This window comes from Equus przewalskii, chromosome 4 (genome assembly GCF_037783145.1).
Source record: "Equus przewalskii isolate Varuska chromosome 4, EquPr2, whole genome shotgun sequence".
In the NCBI taxonomy this organism is placed as follows: Eukaryota; Metazoa; Chordata; class Mammalia; order Perissodactyla; family Equidae; genus Equus; species Equus przewalskii.
Genome location: NC_091834.1, coordinates 58,376,813 through 58,392,146, shown reverse-complemented (window position 1 = coordinate 58,392,146; position 15,334 = coordinate 58,376,813). Strand labels below are relative to the sequence as shown.

The 15,334-nt window shown below is 54.8% G+C and overlaps 1 protein-coding gene and 2 long non-coding RNA genes across 3 annotated transcripts; 2 read left to right on the top strand and 1 right to left on the bottom strand.

Moving 5' to 3' along the window:
• On the top strand, positions 1–1,509 carry LOC139082849 (uncharacterized). Its single transcript, XR_011539176.1, has 3 exons — positions 1–503; positions 686–762; positions 1,334–1,509. It is a non-coding gene; the product is annotated as an uncharacterized lncRNA (long non-coding RNA).
• A 1,626-nt stretch (positions 1,510–3,135) lies between these two features.
• On the bottom strand, positions 3,136–7,014 carry LOC139082846 (uncharacterized). The gene is made up of 2 exons (XR_011539173.1): positions 6,753–7,014; positions 3,136–3,855 (listed from the first exon to the last, which is right to left on the bottom strand). It is a non-coding gene; the product is annotated as an uncharacterized lncRNA (long non-coding RNA).
• Positions 7,015–7,081: 67 nt separating this feature from the next.
• Positions 7,082–10,841, top strand: HOXA11 (homeobox A11). The gene is made up of 2 exons (XM_008526861.2): positions 7,082–7,943; positions 9,342–10,841. The coding sequence occupies exons 1-2, from the start codon at positions 7,223–7,225 to the stop codon at positions 9,572–9,574; spliced, it is 954 nt and encodes a 317-aa protein (XP_008525083.2). The 5' UTR covers positions 7,082–7,222; the 3' UTR covers positions 9,575–10,841.
• Positions 10,842–15,334: the final 4,493 nt, after the last annotated feature.

Here is a 15,334-nt window from a genome sequence, read left to right as displayed (position 1 = left end):
GGCCCAGAGGAGTTGGGGACAAGAGCTGCAGAGGAGGTGGTGAGAGCACTGCTGGGGGCTTTGTTCAGGCTGCGGGTCTGCGGACACTGCGCGAAATGGAGGGGGGAATCGGGGTGAGCAGCGCAGCATGCGTGGGTTGTCCGGGCTGCTATTGGGTGGGAGAGGCCGGAGACAGCAGAATGCCCCTCCAGGCAGCTCAGCGAGCGCCCTCCCCTCGCTCCGCAAAGGTCAAGTCCTTGGCGCCGTGGCCGCCTCCCTGGTCAGTGCCGGTCGCGGTGGCGGCCGCAGGAAGGCGCAGGACACCCAACCGGCCGGCTACAAGCGGGTTCCGATAGCCTGGGCTTGCGGACTGGAGGCAGGGGTTCTTTCTCAGTTTCCAACTCCGTCGGCCCCAGCCCTATTGAAAAGGAGTTCCCGCAGCCGAGGGTGGCCTAGAGGATGTCTCCAGCGAGTCCTGGAAGAGCAAGGTCCAGGAGACTTCGGAGCCGTGGAGGCCTAGACCGGTGAGAGGTAGAGCCTGCGAGCTCCAGAAAGGGTGGTGGCTGGACTGGAGTTCTGGGCTCCGCTAGAAACAAGGGACCAGGCAGGGCCGGACGGGCCAGGAATAGGATAGGGGAGCAAGGACCCTGCTGGGGGCCTCTCTTGAGGTCCCTGAGTCCAGGTCTGCTCCCTCAATGCATGGCAGGTCTTTGGCAAGACCTTTGATGTCCTCCTTCTCCTGCTTACAATCTGGCCCAAGAAGAGAGGTGCATTCTGCCAAAGGTAAAAATCCCTGACTCTCTCGTGCCCCAAGAACCCCCTCACTGTGCTCTGGAGGGATGGGAGCCCCTTCCCTCTGCCCATAGCCTGCCTGCAGCAGGTCACCACATGAGGCCCAGTGGTCAACAAATAGCTTAAGCCCGTCTGCCCCTGAGCTTATTGCTCCAGGTGAATCAAAGAGGCCCAGCAAATGATTGCATCTTGTTTTTCACAGAAGACAGAAAAGCTAGGCTTTATCCCTAGGGCTGCACCGGTGGAGCAGTGCTTTGAGGAGACACTAGCTGGAGGGATTCCCCGTGCGTGGGTCCCATCACAGAACTCCCTGGCAGGGTGTGTGAGGGAGACTCCTAGAGCAGGGCTGGACCGGCTGGGGCTCACTCTTCTCAAGTCTGGAATGTGAGCCATGGATCACCGATGAGCAGAAACAAACGGAGGAGCCTGGGGAGCTGCCCTAGAGGCGGCTGGAGCTTGGGGCATGGGGCCTTCCTCTGAGCCACAGCTGCGGGAACCCAGACCCTGAGGGCCAGAGCTGGCCTTCTGGTTGGGCTGCCCTCTTTTGTCCTCTTTATTGCAGACACACTTGGCTGGGGAAACCCGTTTGCGCCGAAGTCACAGGGAGAATGGAAGGCAGATGCTGAGAACCAGGGCTTTGCCCTTCAAGGTTCCCCCCACCCCATTTGTCCCCCCTCGATAGGGAAAAAATTCTTCTTTAATGAGTCCACAACAATAACAATAAAAGTAGTTCTCAAAGGAAGTAACTCTCTTTTTCCCATTGGTTTGGAACCCACTAAACTAAATAGTAACCAGATTGTTTGGGTGTCTGAGCCCCTCAGCTGAGCCCTGTGCCCTACCCCTCAGGGGCCAGGGGAAGGATGTGGACTTCTTCAGCTATTTAGGGATCTTGGAGGATTGAAACTTTGAGTCAGATGATAACCAACCGTAAGGTCAAGTTCAAGGCATTACCTGTTTCTATGTTTTAGGAAAAGGTAGAGGAGCTTGTGGGCAAGGCAGGTGCCTTGCCAAGCCAAGGGGATAAATGAACCCCTGGCTCCACCTGCTAGTGATGGGGGGAAGGGGCGGTCTCCTGATATTTCATCGAAGCCTCAGCACCGCCTCCAGACAGTGCCTGGAAGTATGATAGATTGGCTATGATCTGCTGATAGTTTCCTGAGAACAAATACTGGGACATCTCCTGGGCCTTCCCAGAAAACCCATTTCCGAGGCTCACCATGGAAGACAGATGCACCTCCAAGACACTTCCTCCTTGGAAGGGGATGGCTCCCAAAGAAAACCCTGGCTTCCAACCCCAGGAAGGGCTTGGTGGCTCTTTCCACCCTGAGCCCCCCAGTTGGCTCTTGATCGTCCTCTGTGTAGCTTTCTAGAAACAGGTATGACATTTAGGGACAGAGGAAGGTAAGAGCTCAGACCAGCAAGAAGAGGCAAAAAAATTGGTTCCCTAAGGGGTCCACAGGTAAACAACTGTAGATCTTTGGGAGTGAGGTTCAGTCTGTCAAGTAGGTCTGACTCCTCCCAGGCCAGCTGCCATCCAGGATTGCCAGGCCTAGAAAAGCAGGAGCTGAGTCCCAAGAAGAGGAGGAAGTGTTGGTGAGAGAGAGAGGGAGAGAAAAAGAGTGTGTCAGGGCCTTGGAGTGGAGTATTCAGAAGGAGGTGCGAGGCCCAGTTCAGATCCCTGCTGGAGGCCTGAATTGGGGGAGAGTCAGGCACCTAACAGCACCCCTTCTCTGTGTTTGAGTACTGGGTGCCCTCCATTGGCACCTCAGCTCTTGCTCAGCCTAGCAGAGGCATCAGAAGAGGCAGGCAGCCGCAGAAGGGGAGACGTGGCTGGAAAGAGGCTGGGCGAGAGAGACAGGCAAGCAGGAGCTGCAGGGAGACAGGAGCGGCCCGGGAGGGAATGCGGTGGGCGGGCAGCCTGGTGTTGGCATTCACACTATGGGCTACACACTAAGCAGTCAAAGGGCTGCAAGTGCAGGCACTGGGGACATCGGATTCTCAGATTTCTGGACGATGAGCCGTTGCCGGCAACCTAGCCAGCCCCGACAGAGAGAAGAGTGCAGCCTGGCAGCAGGGCCACGGGGGCTGGGAACCCAGGAGTCTGGAGGTGCTCCCTGCCTACAGCTCTATCCTCCCTTGGAGTAAGCGGGTGTTAGGCTGCCTATCAAGTGACAGTCTTTCAGCTCGTGTCTCTCCAGTGACTCTGCTGGAAATGCCTCCAGCAAGACAACCTCATCGAAAAGGCTTCACTTTGCCCCCAGTGCGCACCGACCGCGCCAAGGCTACCCAGCCCGGACACCGCCAGCAGGCGCCCTGCGGCTGCTGCGCAGACCCCTCGACTGCAAGAAGAAGCGGAGGCGGCAGTGCTGGGCAGAGGCACCTGGACACACTTTATTGCGATATCCCGCCTGGGAAGGCGCATGGAGCGCAGGGCGCACGAATCCTCCTGCTAGGGCGCATTCAGTCCGCCTGAGGAGAGTCGGGAGGCGCTGCGGAACCCCCCAACCCCCACCCCACTTTTAGGGCCAAATCAAACTAAGCTTTGGAAAGGCTCGGTCTGCTTTGCTGAGCAAATCGCCTCGTTAGCCGTTTCCGCTTAACAAGGCTGGCGCGGGCGCCAGCCTTCTCCTCTCGGGGTGGCCATCTCCAAATGCTGCGCGCGGAGCGACGGGGCCAACCCTGCGAAAGCTGCCTAGACCTTGAAGTTTGGAAAAACAACAAGAGATTGAAACGGCTCCCTCCCTTCTCCGCAGACACACACGCACCGTCAGGCCGCCGCCACTTCCTGCCTTTGTTTTTCTTCCTCCAAAACATTTTTGGCCTCTTGCATTTGCTGCCGAGGGGCTCCGGGTTGACGATAAAAGGAAATACACGTTGATGTCTGTTTTCTGGAGATGGCCCTGCGCTTTGGAGCTCCTGAGAAAGAAGAGCTCATGGGAAACCAGTCGCCAGGGCCAATGTCACAGCCTTGCCCGTCTCAGCCTCTTCAAGAAATGCCACTCGGACTTGGCCTTCCAGGGCCGCCTTAGCCTCGCGTCGGGTCTTTCCCTGAGCTGGGTGGGCTCAGCTCGGCTGTTAGGCCTCCTGTAAAGCGGAAGAGTCAATTAGGCTCAGAGCAAAGTCAAAACCAAGGACCCGCAGCTCTGCCTCCCATGCTTCCCCAAGATTTTATCTGATCCTCAGAACTGCGCGCACCCCCGAACTACCCCCCTCCCCAACTTTCACACCGCCAGGGTATTCTGGGCAAGAGGGGCAGGAGACGACAAAGCTGGGAACAGTGCGCAGCCTTGGGGATCTGAGCACCCCCTCCTGTCCCTGCTGGGGAACTAAAAGCATTCGTCGCTCCAGGCGTTTTCCCTTCTGGCGTCGAGAGCCTTTTTTCCTTCCTTCATTTCCCGGCAGCGCCCCCACCCGCCCCCTTCTAGGCTGCAAGTCCCTCCCGGCACCCCGCTTCGGTACAGCCTTCCGAATTGTCTTGCCAGCCGCTCCCGGAGAGCCTTCCTCAGCCCCAGCCTTTCCTCGGGAATTCGCCTTTGTCTCCTGCAGACGCCCATGGGATCCAGACCTGCCGGCACCCTCTCGGCTTGGCCATCAAGAACATGGGAGGCATTGGCTATGCAGAACAGCGCACATCCCCATACCAACCTTTCTGCGGGGACCCCCTCTCCCTAGCACCAAGGGGAAACCCCGATCTAATTAGGAGAGGTGCAGCTGGGGGAGACGGCCTGGCGTCCCCCGCTGGCGGGCCACCGCAGCCGGTCTGCTCAGGCACAAGCTGAAGTTGACTGCCAAAACTGCTATAAAACCCCAGGTCTGTCTAGAACTGTTTTCGGCTCTCCTAGACGCCCCCGGGTTCAATTATAGTCTTAAAAGCCCTAATACAAGTGCAAGAATTTGTTTGCCTTCACCCAGGGGCGGGGCAAGCCCCGAAATGGTGGCGCCTTTGTTATAGCAAAGTGACTGAAACCCCTCATGCATTCCTTTTGTTGGAGGGTCGGGGTGGTGGGGACCGGGTGGGCTGCAGGGAGAGACTTTGGGAGAGCCAAAATCAAGGCAGGGAACGGGTCAAATACCGCTGTTCCAAACCTCTCCGTTTTCCCTTTTACATTCTGTCTCCAAGAAAGAGATGCTGTGGAGAAATAAATATTTTGCCTTGTTGTTTGCCACTTGAAATCGAGGTTTTTTCGCTGCAGGGCAATTCTGTAAGAGTGATTCCCAGCTTTAGGAGGTCTCAAGCTACCTTTCCCAAAAACTTTCCTCCTCCGACCCAGACCGTCTCACTCACACCGCTACTGCCCGCTGCACAAGCCACAGTGGACAAATATGTCAAGCTGAAGATGCACGAATAATTTCAAGTTCAACTCTCAGGGATTCAAGGGGCATGAAAGTTCTTGCAGCAAATCCTGAATAAAGAGTTCATTAAACCAATGTGTCCGAGGAGTTTGATTTGTGATAAGCAACCCTTGTAAAGAAGGGGGGTAGGAGCCACATAAACATTAATGCTAATAAATTAGTTTACTCCACTACAGAGTAATTACTCGATATTATTGATATTTACAGCGGGTATTCAAGTGCAATGGTGGCCCATCATTTGAAGAAAATACATAATGAGAATATTTCTTTTCCAGTGCAAAACATGATTAGATTTGTTATTGAGTCAGTTACAGTCAGCTCAGCAATAAATAAATAAATCGATGTTGACACTTAAATACCAAAGATCTTAGAGTTTATACTCTAAATCTCCCCAAGATATATAAATACCTTTGGCTATTTCCTGGATGGGGAAAGGGAAAAGGTTATCCTTTTTCATTTTTCGACTTTCCTTCAGCGACATCCAGCTTTTTCCAAGAAGATAGGTGTGGGGAGGTCTCAGGGCTGGGCCCCTCCCGCTCCTGGCCCTGCCTGGCTGCTCTATGCCCTTTTCTTTCACTTCTCCCAAACGTTGTTCATCCAATCCTGCAGGATGGCCAGCATTTTTCACCATCTCAATATTTTTCTTTCCTCTTCCCAACAAAGCTAGACTCATACTAGCTTCTATGGCCTCTGTCTCTATCTTTAGCTCAAACCTAGCCTTTTCAAGGCATCCTTGTCACCCAAGGTGCTAGAAGTTTGGGGAACACGTCTCTTTCTTTTGGCATTGTGTTCCTCCTGTGGGATGAGTAGCAAGAAAGGCGCCGGGCCTTCTGAGTTTCTGTCCTGCACATCCCTGCCTCTCACGCTTTCAGGGAAGGAGAGGAGGCTTGTTACCCCTTTCTCAGCCGGCTCCCTGGCCCTCTCCCCCTCCTGGCTGCCCCCACTCTCCCTACAGCTCTGGAGCTCCGCTAGCAGCCTGATGGGCCCCTGGAAGGTGCAGCGTACCCAGGAGAAGCCTCCTCGAATATCAGCGCCTCTAAAGCAGCCCAAGGCTCGCCTCAACTGCATGGTTTCCCGAGTCCTCAGCTCCAGACCAGGCGGGTGGGCGGACCAGTGCGCCGCGGCGCAGCCCCCGCGCCTCTGGCTCTCCGGAGCGACTCTGAACCCAGGCAGGCAGCGAGGAGGAGGGGGTTTCTACAAGGGCAGGGGGTGGGGTGAGGAGGCTGCCTGGGAGGATGAAGGGGAGGTGGATCCCGGGTAAGACGAAGGCCCTTCCGGGACCTGCGGATCCCTGACAAACCGCGGGGGAAGCCGCCCCGGTTGTTGGCGGTTTAGGGACGGAAGGCACTAAAGCGCTTCGGAAGTGACCATGAATGCGAGCGTGTAATCAAGCCACCGTGCAAATCGGGCAAGTCACGAGGCAGGCACATCCACGGCTGCGAACCCTGGCCCCGAAGGGGGTCCGGCCAGGGCAGGAGGCAGAGGTGGTTCCCAGAGCAAGCCTGTGGGAGGGGGACAGCGAAGAAGGTGCAAACGCTAGCCTCCAGGCGAATAGATTCCAAGACCACGCACGGGCCACCCAGCGACGAGCTCCCACCCAGTCACCCCCAGTCTGAGGCATCCCTCACCCGGGGAGTTGTGGGTGGCAGGAGTTGAGCTCTCTCACCGCCCTCGGCGCACTTGAGGGCCAGGATCGTGCAGCTGAGCCCAAGCGAGTGGCATGGGGGCGCACCCCAGCCTCGCCGCGCGCCGGGAGGCCCCCCAGCCAACATGAGTTACACCGGCGATTACGTGCTTTCGGTGAGAACACCGAGTGACGATCTGTTGCTTCCCCTGAGGTGGCTACAAAGAAAGGAAGCCGAGGAGTGAGGGAAAAAAAAAAAGGAAAGGGGAAAAAAAAAAAAAGGCCCGGACTAGCTCGCAGCTTGTCAATTTCAACATCGGGTCACATGACCAGCACCTCCCTGCTAAGGATGGGGATAGATTTCCACGTCAGCTTACGTCTCCAAATTTCTACTTCACGGATCCGCTTCAAAGAGGCAGCTGCAGTGGAGAATCATGTTAAGCTCGGCTACTGCGGAGAGCCCAAGGTAGCCCAATGATGGATTTTGATGAGCGTGGTCCCTGCTCCTCTAACATGTATTTGCCAAGTTGTACTTACTACGTCTCGGGTCCAGATTTCTCCAGCCTCCCTTCTTTTCTGCCCCAGACCCCGTCTTCGCGCCCAATGACATACTCCTACTCTTCCAACCTGCCCCAGGTCCAACCCGTGCGGGAAGTGACCTTCAGAGAGTACGCCATTGAGCCCGCCACTAAATGGCACCCCCGCGGCAATCTGGCCCACTGCTACTCCGCGGAGGAGCTCGTGCACAGAGACTGCCTGCAGGCGCCCAGCGCGGCCGGCGTGCCTGGCGACGTGCTGGCCAAGAGCTCGGCCAACGTCTACCACCACCCCACCCCCGCCGTCTCGTCCAATTTCTATAGCACCGTGGGCAGGAACGGCGTCCTGCCACAGGCTTTCGACCAGTTTTTCGAGACGGCCTACGGCACCCCGGAAAACCTCGCCTCCTCCGACTACCCCGGGGACAAGAGCGCCGAGAAGGGGCCCCCGGCGGCCGCGGCGACCTCCGCGGCGGCGGCGGCGGCGGCAGCGGCCACGGGCACGCCGGCAACTTCAAGTTCGGACGGCGGCGGCGGCGGCGGCGGCTGCCGGGAGGCGGCGGCGGCGGCGGAGGAGAAGGAGCGGCGGCGGCGCCCGGAGAGCAGCAGCAGCCCCGAGTCGTCTTCCGGCCACACTGAGGACAAGGCCGGCGGCTCCAGTACGTATAAAGGCAGCGCCCTGCGCTTTATGAAAGGGGAGTTGGAAATCTAGCGCAGCACCGCTGTTAAATTTTTATATGCTGTTTTATAAGCATATAAGGTTTATGAAGGGCCTTTAGGTTTCCCCCAACAAAACTTTGTTATAAAAGGCGGGATCACGTGGCGAGTGCTGAAATTGGCCGTGAAATACCCACCGGCCAAGGCATGCCTGCAAAAAAAAAACAACTCCCTTTTTCCCTTTTTTCCCTTCTCGGCTCCCAAGCCCGGCAGCTCGACCTCGCTCGGGGCCAGCTCCGGGGCTAGGGAGCCGGAGGTGGGCGCCTGTAAATTCCCCCTGCAAGGGCTCCGGGAGCCTTTGATAGAGAGGTAATCTGGAGATTTTTATAAAAGCCATGTGTTGCGCAGGGACTCCAGCCCCGGCCGGCATTCAAAGGCATCGCTGTTTAACGACGGCGCTAGCAGCGTGTTTAACAGATAAAATAGCCCGCTTAGCTTGAGCAATATATTAAAAGAAACAAATTAACCCAAAGTTGGCCTTTTTGTCCAAAGGAAGCCATTTTCCTCTGGCGCGGTGGCAATTAAGTGCCGCCTTCTGTCCGACTGCATGTTACTCACAATTGTTATTCAATCTGTCAAAAGCGGGGTTTTTTTCTTTACCTCTTGTGGAGTTTTATTGAAAAGGGGAGCAAGTCAAGCTTGCCCGCAGCCTTGGGAAACCCCTCTTCCCTCCACCCTATCTAAAACAGCACTCCTGCCCTGCGGGGGGACCGGGACGGCTGTGTGGCCTTGGTGCTCAGCGAAGGCCCAGGGTAGGAGGCTTCCGCTGCCACCTCCTCACCTCGCGGAAGCCAAGAGGCTGGCCAGGGGGGCAGGAGCTGGTGGCCCGGACTCAGGCTGACAAAGACCCCGCAGCTGCCCCAGACGTTAACGCGGGCCGAGTCCTGACCGCAGCCGAGAAAGACCGGGGCTGGGGCCTCCTTTACCGCCTCGAGAAGCGGCTCCCAGGTGCTGGAAGGTGAAATGTCCGCGGGCGGCAGTTTGTTTAGTCTGGCCGGGCTGCAGGCAGCCGGCAACCCCCACTTGGCTGCTTTGAAAGCGGCTTCCGCGGCACAAACTCGCCTGTTGCTGTGAGGAGCCCTCCTTTCTGCTCTGGGGGCAGCCTGAGCAGCTTCCCTGGGGGCCTATCTAGGGAGCTGGCTTTTATCTGGGCCTGAGCCTCTGCCTGCAGCCTGTCCCAGGCCGGCTGTAGAAGCCTGAAGACGGGGCCTGGGGAGACCTTGATGGGGCTTGGGCAGGGCCTCCAGGCCCTGGGGCCAGCCCTTTTCCTCCACGGGGGCCTCTGGGATGAATTGCAGCCCCCACACCTGGCTCACTCCCAGCCTCTTTGCCCTCCACAGGTGGCCAACGCACCCGAAAAAAGCGCTGCCCCTACACCAAGTACCAGATCCGCGAGCTGGAGCGGGAGTTCTTCTTCAGCGTGTACATCAACAAAGAGAAGCGCCTGCAGCTGTCTCGCATGCTCAACCTCACCGACCGTCAAGTCAAAATCTGGTTTCAGAACAGGAGAATGAAGGAAAAAAAAATTAACAGAGACCGTTTACAGTACTACTCAGCCAACCCGCTCCTCTAAGGCTCTATCTAGCCAGCTGGAATTGGGTGGGGGGGCTTCATACACGTGAGATTATATGCAGATTTTGCCCTTGACAAGGTCAAGGCACACAGTGACTTCTGAAGAAAGGAGATGTGCAAGAGAGGAGAGGCTACACGGAGATAGCCTGGAAAGAGGTGGCCTGGGACTCTCTTGGGCATCTGTGGTTAAGATTCCTAACAGTAATTGGATTTGGAGAGCTGTGCATCTACTAGAATGAATGGTTTGGGACCCCTGGCGGTTCACTCTTGGAGACTGCGGAGCTTCGGGCTGGGTGTGGTCTCCATCAGGGACACAGCCCCCTGCCAGGCCCCCTGGAGATCAACTCCGGCCCAGGACCCTCCACATGGAGCCTGCCCATCCCCAGGACCCCTGCATCAAGAAGCTATGCGATCTCCAAACCCAGTTCAGCTTGGGGACAGGAGTAGGAGGAAGGGGCAGGATTCCTAGATGGCAGGAAGGGGGCTGCTTTCCAAAGCCAATGTGAAAGACGGCTGGAATAAGAGGTAGATATGATGTGGGAGAGGGCTGCTGATCCTTGAGGGAAGAAAAATCTACAATTCCAGGTGACAGTTGTGGCTCTCCACCTCTCCTAGCCACTCATCGCACTGTCCCAGGCCTGAGTTTCTAGCAGTCACCTCCTGCACCCCACCTAGTTTTTCCTACCCATGAAGGTCTTCGTCCTGGCCTGCCACTCAGGCCTAAAGCCTGGTGGCAGAGCAGAGCGTTCCCCGAGGTGGAAGACATCAAAAAGCCAAGAGACTTCACCCAGGCCGCTGGCCCCGAGATCTCTGCAGGAAATGCCTGTGGAGTGCAGCAGCTTGGCAAAATCTCCCCCACACTTAATTGAAGCTTGGATTTGCTCAGAGGAGCAGCAGGCCTGGCCAGCGGTCCCCAGCTATGAGGGGCTCGTGTCTCCCAAAACACCCGGTTCCGGCGCCGCACTCTGTCCTTCACCACCCCAGAACTGAGCTTGGAAGCTTCCGGCGACCTTCCAAGAGGTCGAGAGCAATTTGGAATTATTTTAAAAGATAAATATTATATTATATATATATTTCCCTGCAGGAACCAAAGCGAATTTTAAAAGATGCAATGTAGAGGGGAAAAAAGATGATGAAGAAAATATTTAAAGGCTGTATCTGTTTACAGTGTTCAACGGTTAAACTCACTCACTGCTAAGAATATTTGAATGTACGCTTCATACAGGGATGGTGTTCAAAAGACTTGTAAATAAAGGAACCATAACCTATTTTGTTTGAATACTTTTTTTTTTTTTTTTTTTTTTTGCCATTAGTTGATTTCCTTTGGGGTACTGGAGGAGGCAGGAAACGCGTTGGGAATGGTCTTTTTAATTTCTTGCAATGTTTAGAAAGTGTTAGGGGATGCTCTCAGGTAGTTCGGCCAGGGCCTGAGAACCTCAGCTGAGAAAGCCAGGCAGCCCCCCCCACACACACACACCCATTGAATCTCCTCTGCCTTCCTGTGTTAAGAAGTGTCTGGTGGCTCTGTTTGTAACGGGGGAGTTGGCCTGTCCTCCATTCTCACCCACCAAGTATGTCGCAGCATGTATACAGGCGACAGGGCACAAGGAAAATAAAGACGGTGGAAACTTGAGTATTGGGTCTTGGTGTGACATTCCTCTCCCTGTTTGCCTTTTACTGCCAAATGTCTGCCCCCTCATTACCCCCCCACCAGGAAAGGGGCAAGTTACCAGGCCCCTAAGGGGGTGGGGAGGTGACTGAGTCAGGATTTAACTCCACTAGAAGCCAGGCTTAGGAAGCTAGGGTGACTGGCCAGGTCCTTTTGGGAAGTGGGGTCCCCGGAATGGGTTATCTCCGGGACTGGAATACGAGGCTTCATCCTTTCAGACTGACCCCAGCCCTGGGAGAAAGCTTTGAAGCTTGAAGTGGCCAGTGGGTCTGATCCCAAGCTGGGCTTGCTCACCTCAGGACTAGGAGGCCTGAAGTGGAACCTCTCGGGTGCCCTGAGGATCCCTTCAGCAAGAGGGAGATGGGTTTGGGTACAAAGACAGCAGACTCTCAGGAGCCTCTAAGGGCGCTTTCTCATCAGCTCCCAGCGGAGGCTGCCTTTTCCCTTTGGGGAAAGAAAGATGCCGGTTTCCTCTTTGTTTCCTGCCTTTGAACTTCTGCCTTAAATTTGGACATCACCCATAACCTTGAGGGGCAGGGCAGTAAGGCCAGAGCCTTTTGTTGCCCACCCCACCCCCACTCACCCTCTTCCTAGCCACCCAGGCAGGGCCAGAGCGGCAGAGAGGATCAAATTTGGAGAGAGGCCCCAGACCCCCAGACCCGGCTTTGGCTTTGTTTATTTGTTTGTGTGTTTGTCTAACTGGTGCGACTGGGGAAATCGGGCTCAAAGGGGAGTGGGATAGACCCCGAGATGAATGTCTGGGTTGATAGACACACAGAGGTGAATGAGCACTCTCCTGGGGAGCAGGGAGGGGGTGGGCAGGGAAGCCTAGGGTTTAAGGAAAGACTTCCTTTGGTATGGTTAAAGATTAACCAAAGTCTCGCAAGTTGCTAGAGAGAGTCTAGCCAGGAGGCCTGTTAGCGGGGCGGGCAGCGAGCGGGCGCGGGTTTGATTTCTGAGCCCTATAAAAGCCCATCCTCCGATGGCTGTGACAATGTGGTCGTAAACCCGTCCGGAGCCGGCCCATTTGCATATTTGGAATGCGCCGCTATAAACCCGGCTGGGGTTTTGCAGCAATTTCTTAGATGTAAAAATGAGATCTCTTTAGCAGCGGGCTGGGCGCATTCTCTCTCTCTGTCTCTGCCTGGAGCCTGTTTCCTTCTCCCGGCTTGAGACTGAGTTCGGGCCCGGCCTAGGCGCTCAGCCGCCACGAGATGGCGCACTTCCGATCAATGTCAAAGCCGCTGGGGAGCGGGGAACCCCAGCGCGATTCTTGGCCTTTGTTCGCTTCTGATACTAAGAGCAGCACGTTACGTTATTTCACTTGTCCCGCTCCCCTTCGCATCAAAAAAAAAGGGAGGCTCACCTTCAGGAAGTGGTTGGTGGTGTAATTTAAAGCAACGCACCTTCTCTAGGCCTCGCAGGCGTCGCGGCGCGGAGAAGCCAGCTCTCCCTTGGCAGTGATTTCGGAAATGTGTCAAGGTAAGAGGCCACAAGTTTAGCAATTTCAGTCTGGCTGGGGCGGGAGTGGGGAGGTGGCCGATGTCTGAGCAGGGCTGGGGAAAGTGGCTGGGTTTGTGCGCTCCGGGGTGACGCTACAGGCGCTCAGCCCACACCCCACCCCCTCCCATCGCTCCCTAAGGTTGGAAAGCAGAGGCAGGCCTAAGTGGGAAGTCGACGGTTTTAGCTCCTTGCGCCAGCAATCACCCAAAGCGATCCTTCGAGTTTGTAGAAATATTCAGAATGAGATGAGCCAGAGATGGGGGGCATCCAAGCGAAAGGGTCCCGGGCTGTGCCGGGATAGGGGGGTGCGATGGGGATAAAAAAGAGATGGCGGGACTGGGGAAAACAAAGTTTCTACGCCAAACAACGAGGTGGTCAGCGACCCTGGCCGCTGGGATGGGCTTATTCCCTGGGGCAGACGTCCGGGTTGTCGCTGGTTTCCTACCAGGTGAGGTCTCTAGGTCTGCCAAGCAGCCTGGGGGAAACCTTTGTTTAGAAAAGAGCCAATTCGGAAAAGTCGCACTTGATTTTTCAGGCTGCCAGAGAAGTCTGTATTGTTTATTTGGAATGTACCGCTATAAACCTGGCTTGGGTTTTGAAGCAATTTCCTAGATGCAAAGATGAGATCTTTTGCATGTTTTATAAATATGCAAAAACTGTATTGGTAAATACCTATACATTTTCAAAAGCTGGCACTGAGGATAAACTCTGATCGAACAATCTCTCCATCAGGGTGGTCATAAAACAAGTTTTAAATAATCATTTCACTTACATTTTCGGAGGCCAGATTCAAATTCCTCCTTTTCCTGTATTTAAATTTTTATTCTAATATGTTTTCATACGTTTCTTGAAATGGTTCTTTTATTTTCACAAATATACAATGCATAGGTGAGTGGGGGGAATCTGAGAGAAAGTAGGGGCTGCTTGCATGTGTGTGGTTTTTGCCTGTGAAAGTCACTAGTCTTTGTTGAGCAGGAGCTCCAAATACTGCCAGAAGAAGGCAACCACAGGAAGGCTTGGGTGCCCACACGGCACTCTCTGCAGCCGAGCCCTCTCTAAAATCCCAGAGCCACCTCTCGTTTCAAGGCCAGATGCAGTTTTGTTATGAACAAAACTAAGGACATTGCAATTTAGGGGGTGTGTGAAAAGGCCCGAACACTCTCCTCATCAGGAGAGAAGGGCTAGTTCAGTGGTTGGATTTAGAAAAAATTTTAAAGTGGGTTGTTGAGGGATATATTGCACCTGGTATTTGACTGCACACATCCAGTATCCCTGGAAATGCTGACATTCTTAAAGATGGACGAGAAAAGAACATCATTGCTTACCAAAAAAATTTCTAATTCGGCAGTAAATACGTGAATCAGAGGAGTCCAGAATTTTTGTTAAAGCCGGACACATGGAAGTAGTGTTTATTTCCCTCTGTGGGGCCGCAGCCCAACTCCATAGCCAGTCAGATAATTCTGAGCCCTGAAAGCATTGAGAGCGACCTTCAGATACAAATTGTTTACTGGCTATCTCAATCTCAATACCTCGTATTTTTAAAAAGAATTTTTTGGTGGTAGTTTATTATTTCTCATCATTTGCAAGGGTTTACTCAGGAGGACAAATCTGATGCCTGGTGAACCGCATTGTAATCTTCACCAAAGGGCTTATTCGACCTGCCTGGCATTTACTTTGGCTCCATAACCATGGGGGAGGGAAGAGTGTTATTACTCAGGTAGAAATGGGTGATATTTACTCCTAAATGGAACGTGGGCCCCGATGGCTGCCACAGAACTGCTCCACAGGCCTGGCTGAAGCAAGCAGGCACCGAGAGTTTTAAGTCAAAGGCAACCTGAGAACGGGAGAGAAATTCAGCAGCTGAGAGGGAGGGTGAAAGGGAGAGAAGGAAAGAAGGCAAATGGCAAGAGGGAGAGCGTGTGTCCAGAAGGTGAAGCCGACTAACGCTGTAACTGAATCGCTTTTCTTAATCTCCAGAAGGTGGGGAATCTCAGGAAAGCCAAGGTGATGGATAAATGGACTAGTCTATTGAGGAAGCTAACACCTCTGTGGGAGTGTGGAGTCTTGCTGGAAGCTCCAGGAGGGCTGAGGGCAGCCACGTTTAACGTGAGCTTCTGCTGCGTGGATATCTTCTCTCCGAACCAGCAGCAGCGCCAGGCCAGTCTGCGTCCCAGGCACACCCGCAGGCTCTGCGTTGGCTGTCGGCTCAGCAAGCCCCGGTGGGGGTGGGGTGGTGGTCCTGGGCCATAGAGGGGTTCCCACACACGCTTACACAGCTTTTTTAAAAGCAAAAAACAGCACAAACCAAACATTCCTTTTGGTCTATTACAAGGGGGAAAAGATGCTGGAGAAAAACATCCAGCTCTCCCCAAAGGGTGGTGAAGACCCAAGTGCCAATGCCACGGTCTGAGAGTCTGCAGCCGGCCTTCCACCTCTTCTACTCTGCAGCCGAAGCCGGGGCAGCCTTCTTGTAGCAGATGCAGTACCAAGGTGACTTTTGTAACCTTAGTTGGAGCACACCCGGTCTTGGATCCCATCCAGCCTAGAAGCCCATTTGGCCACCCTACAGGGCCCTGACCAGACAGGGCC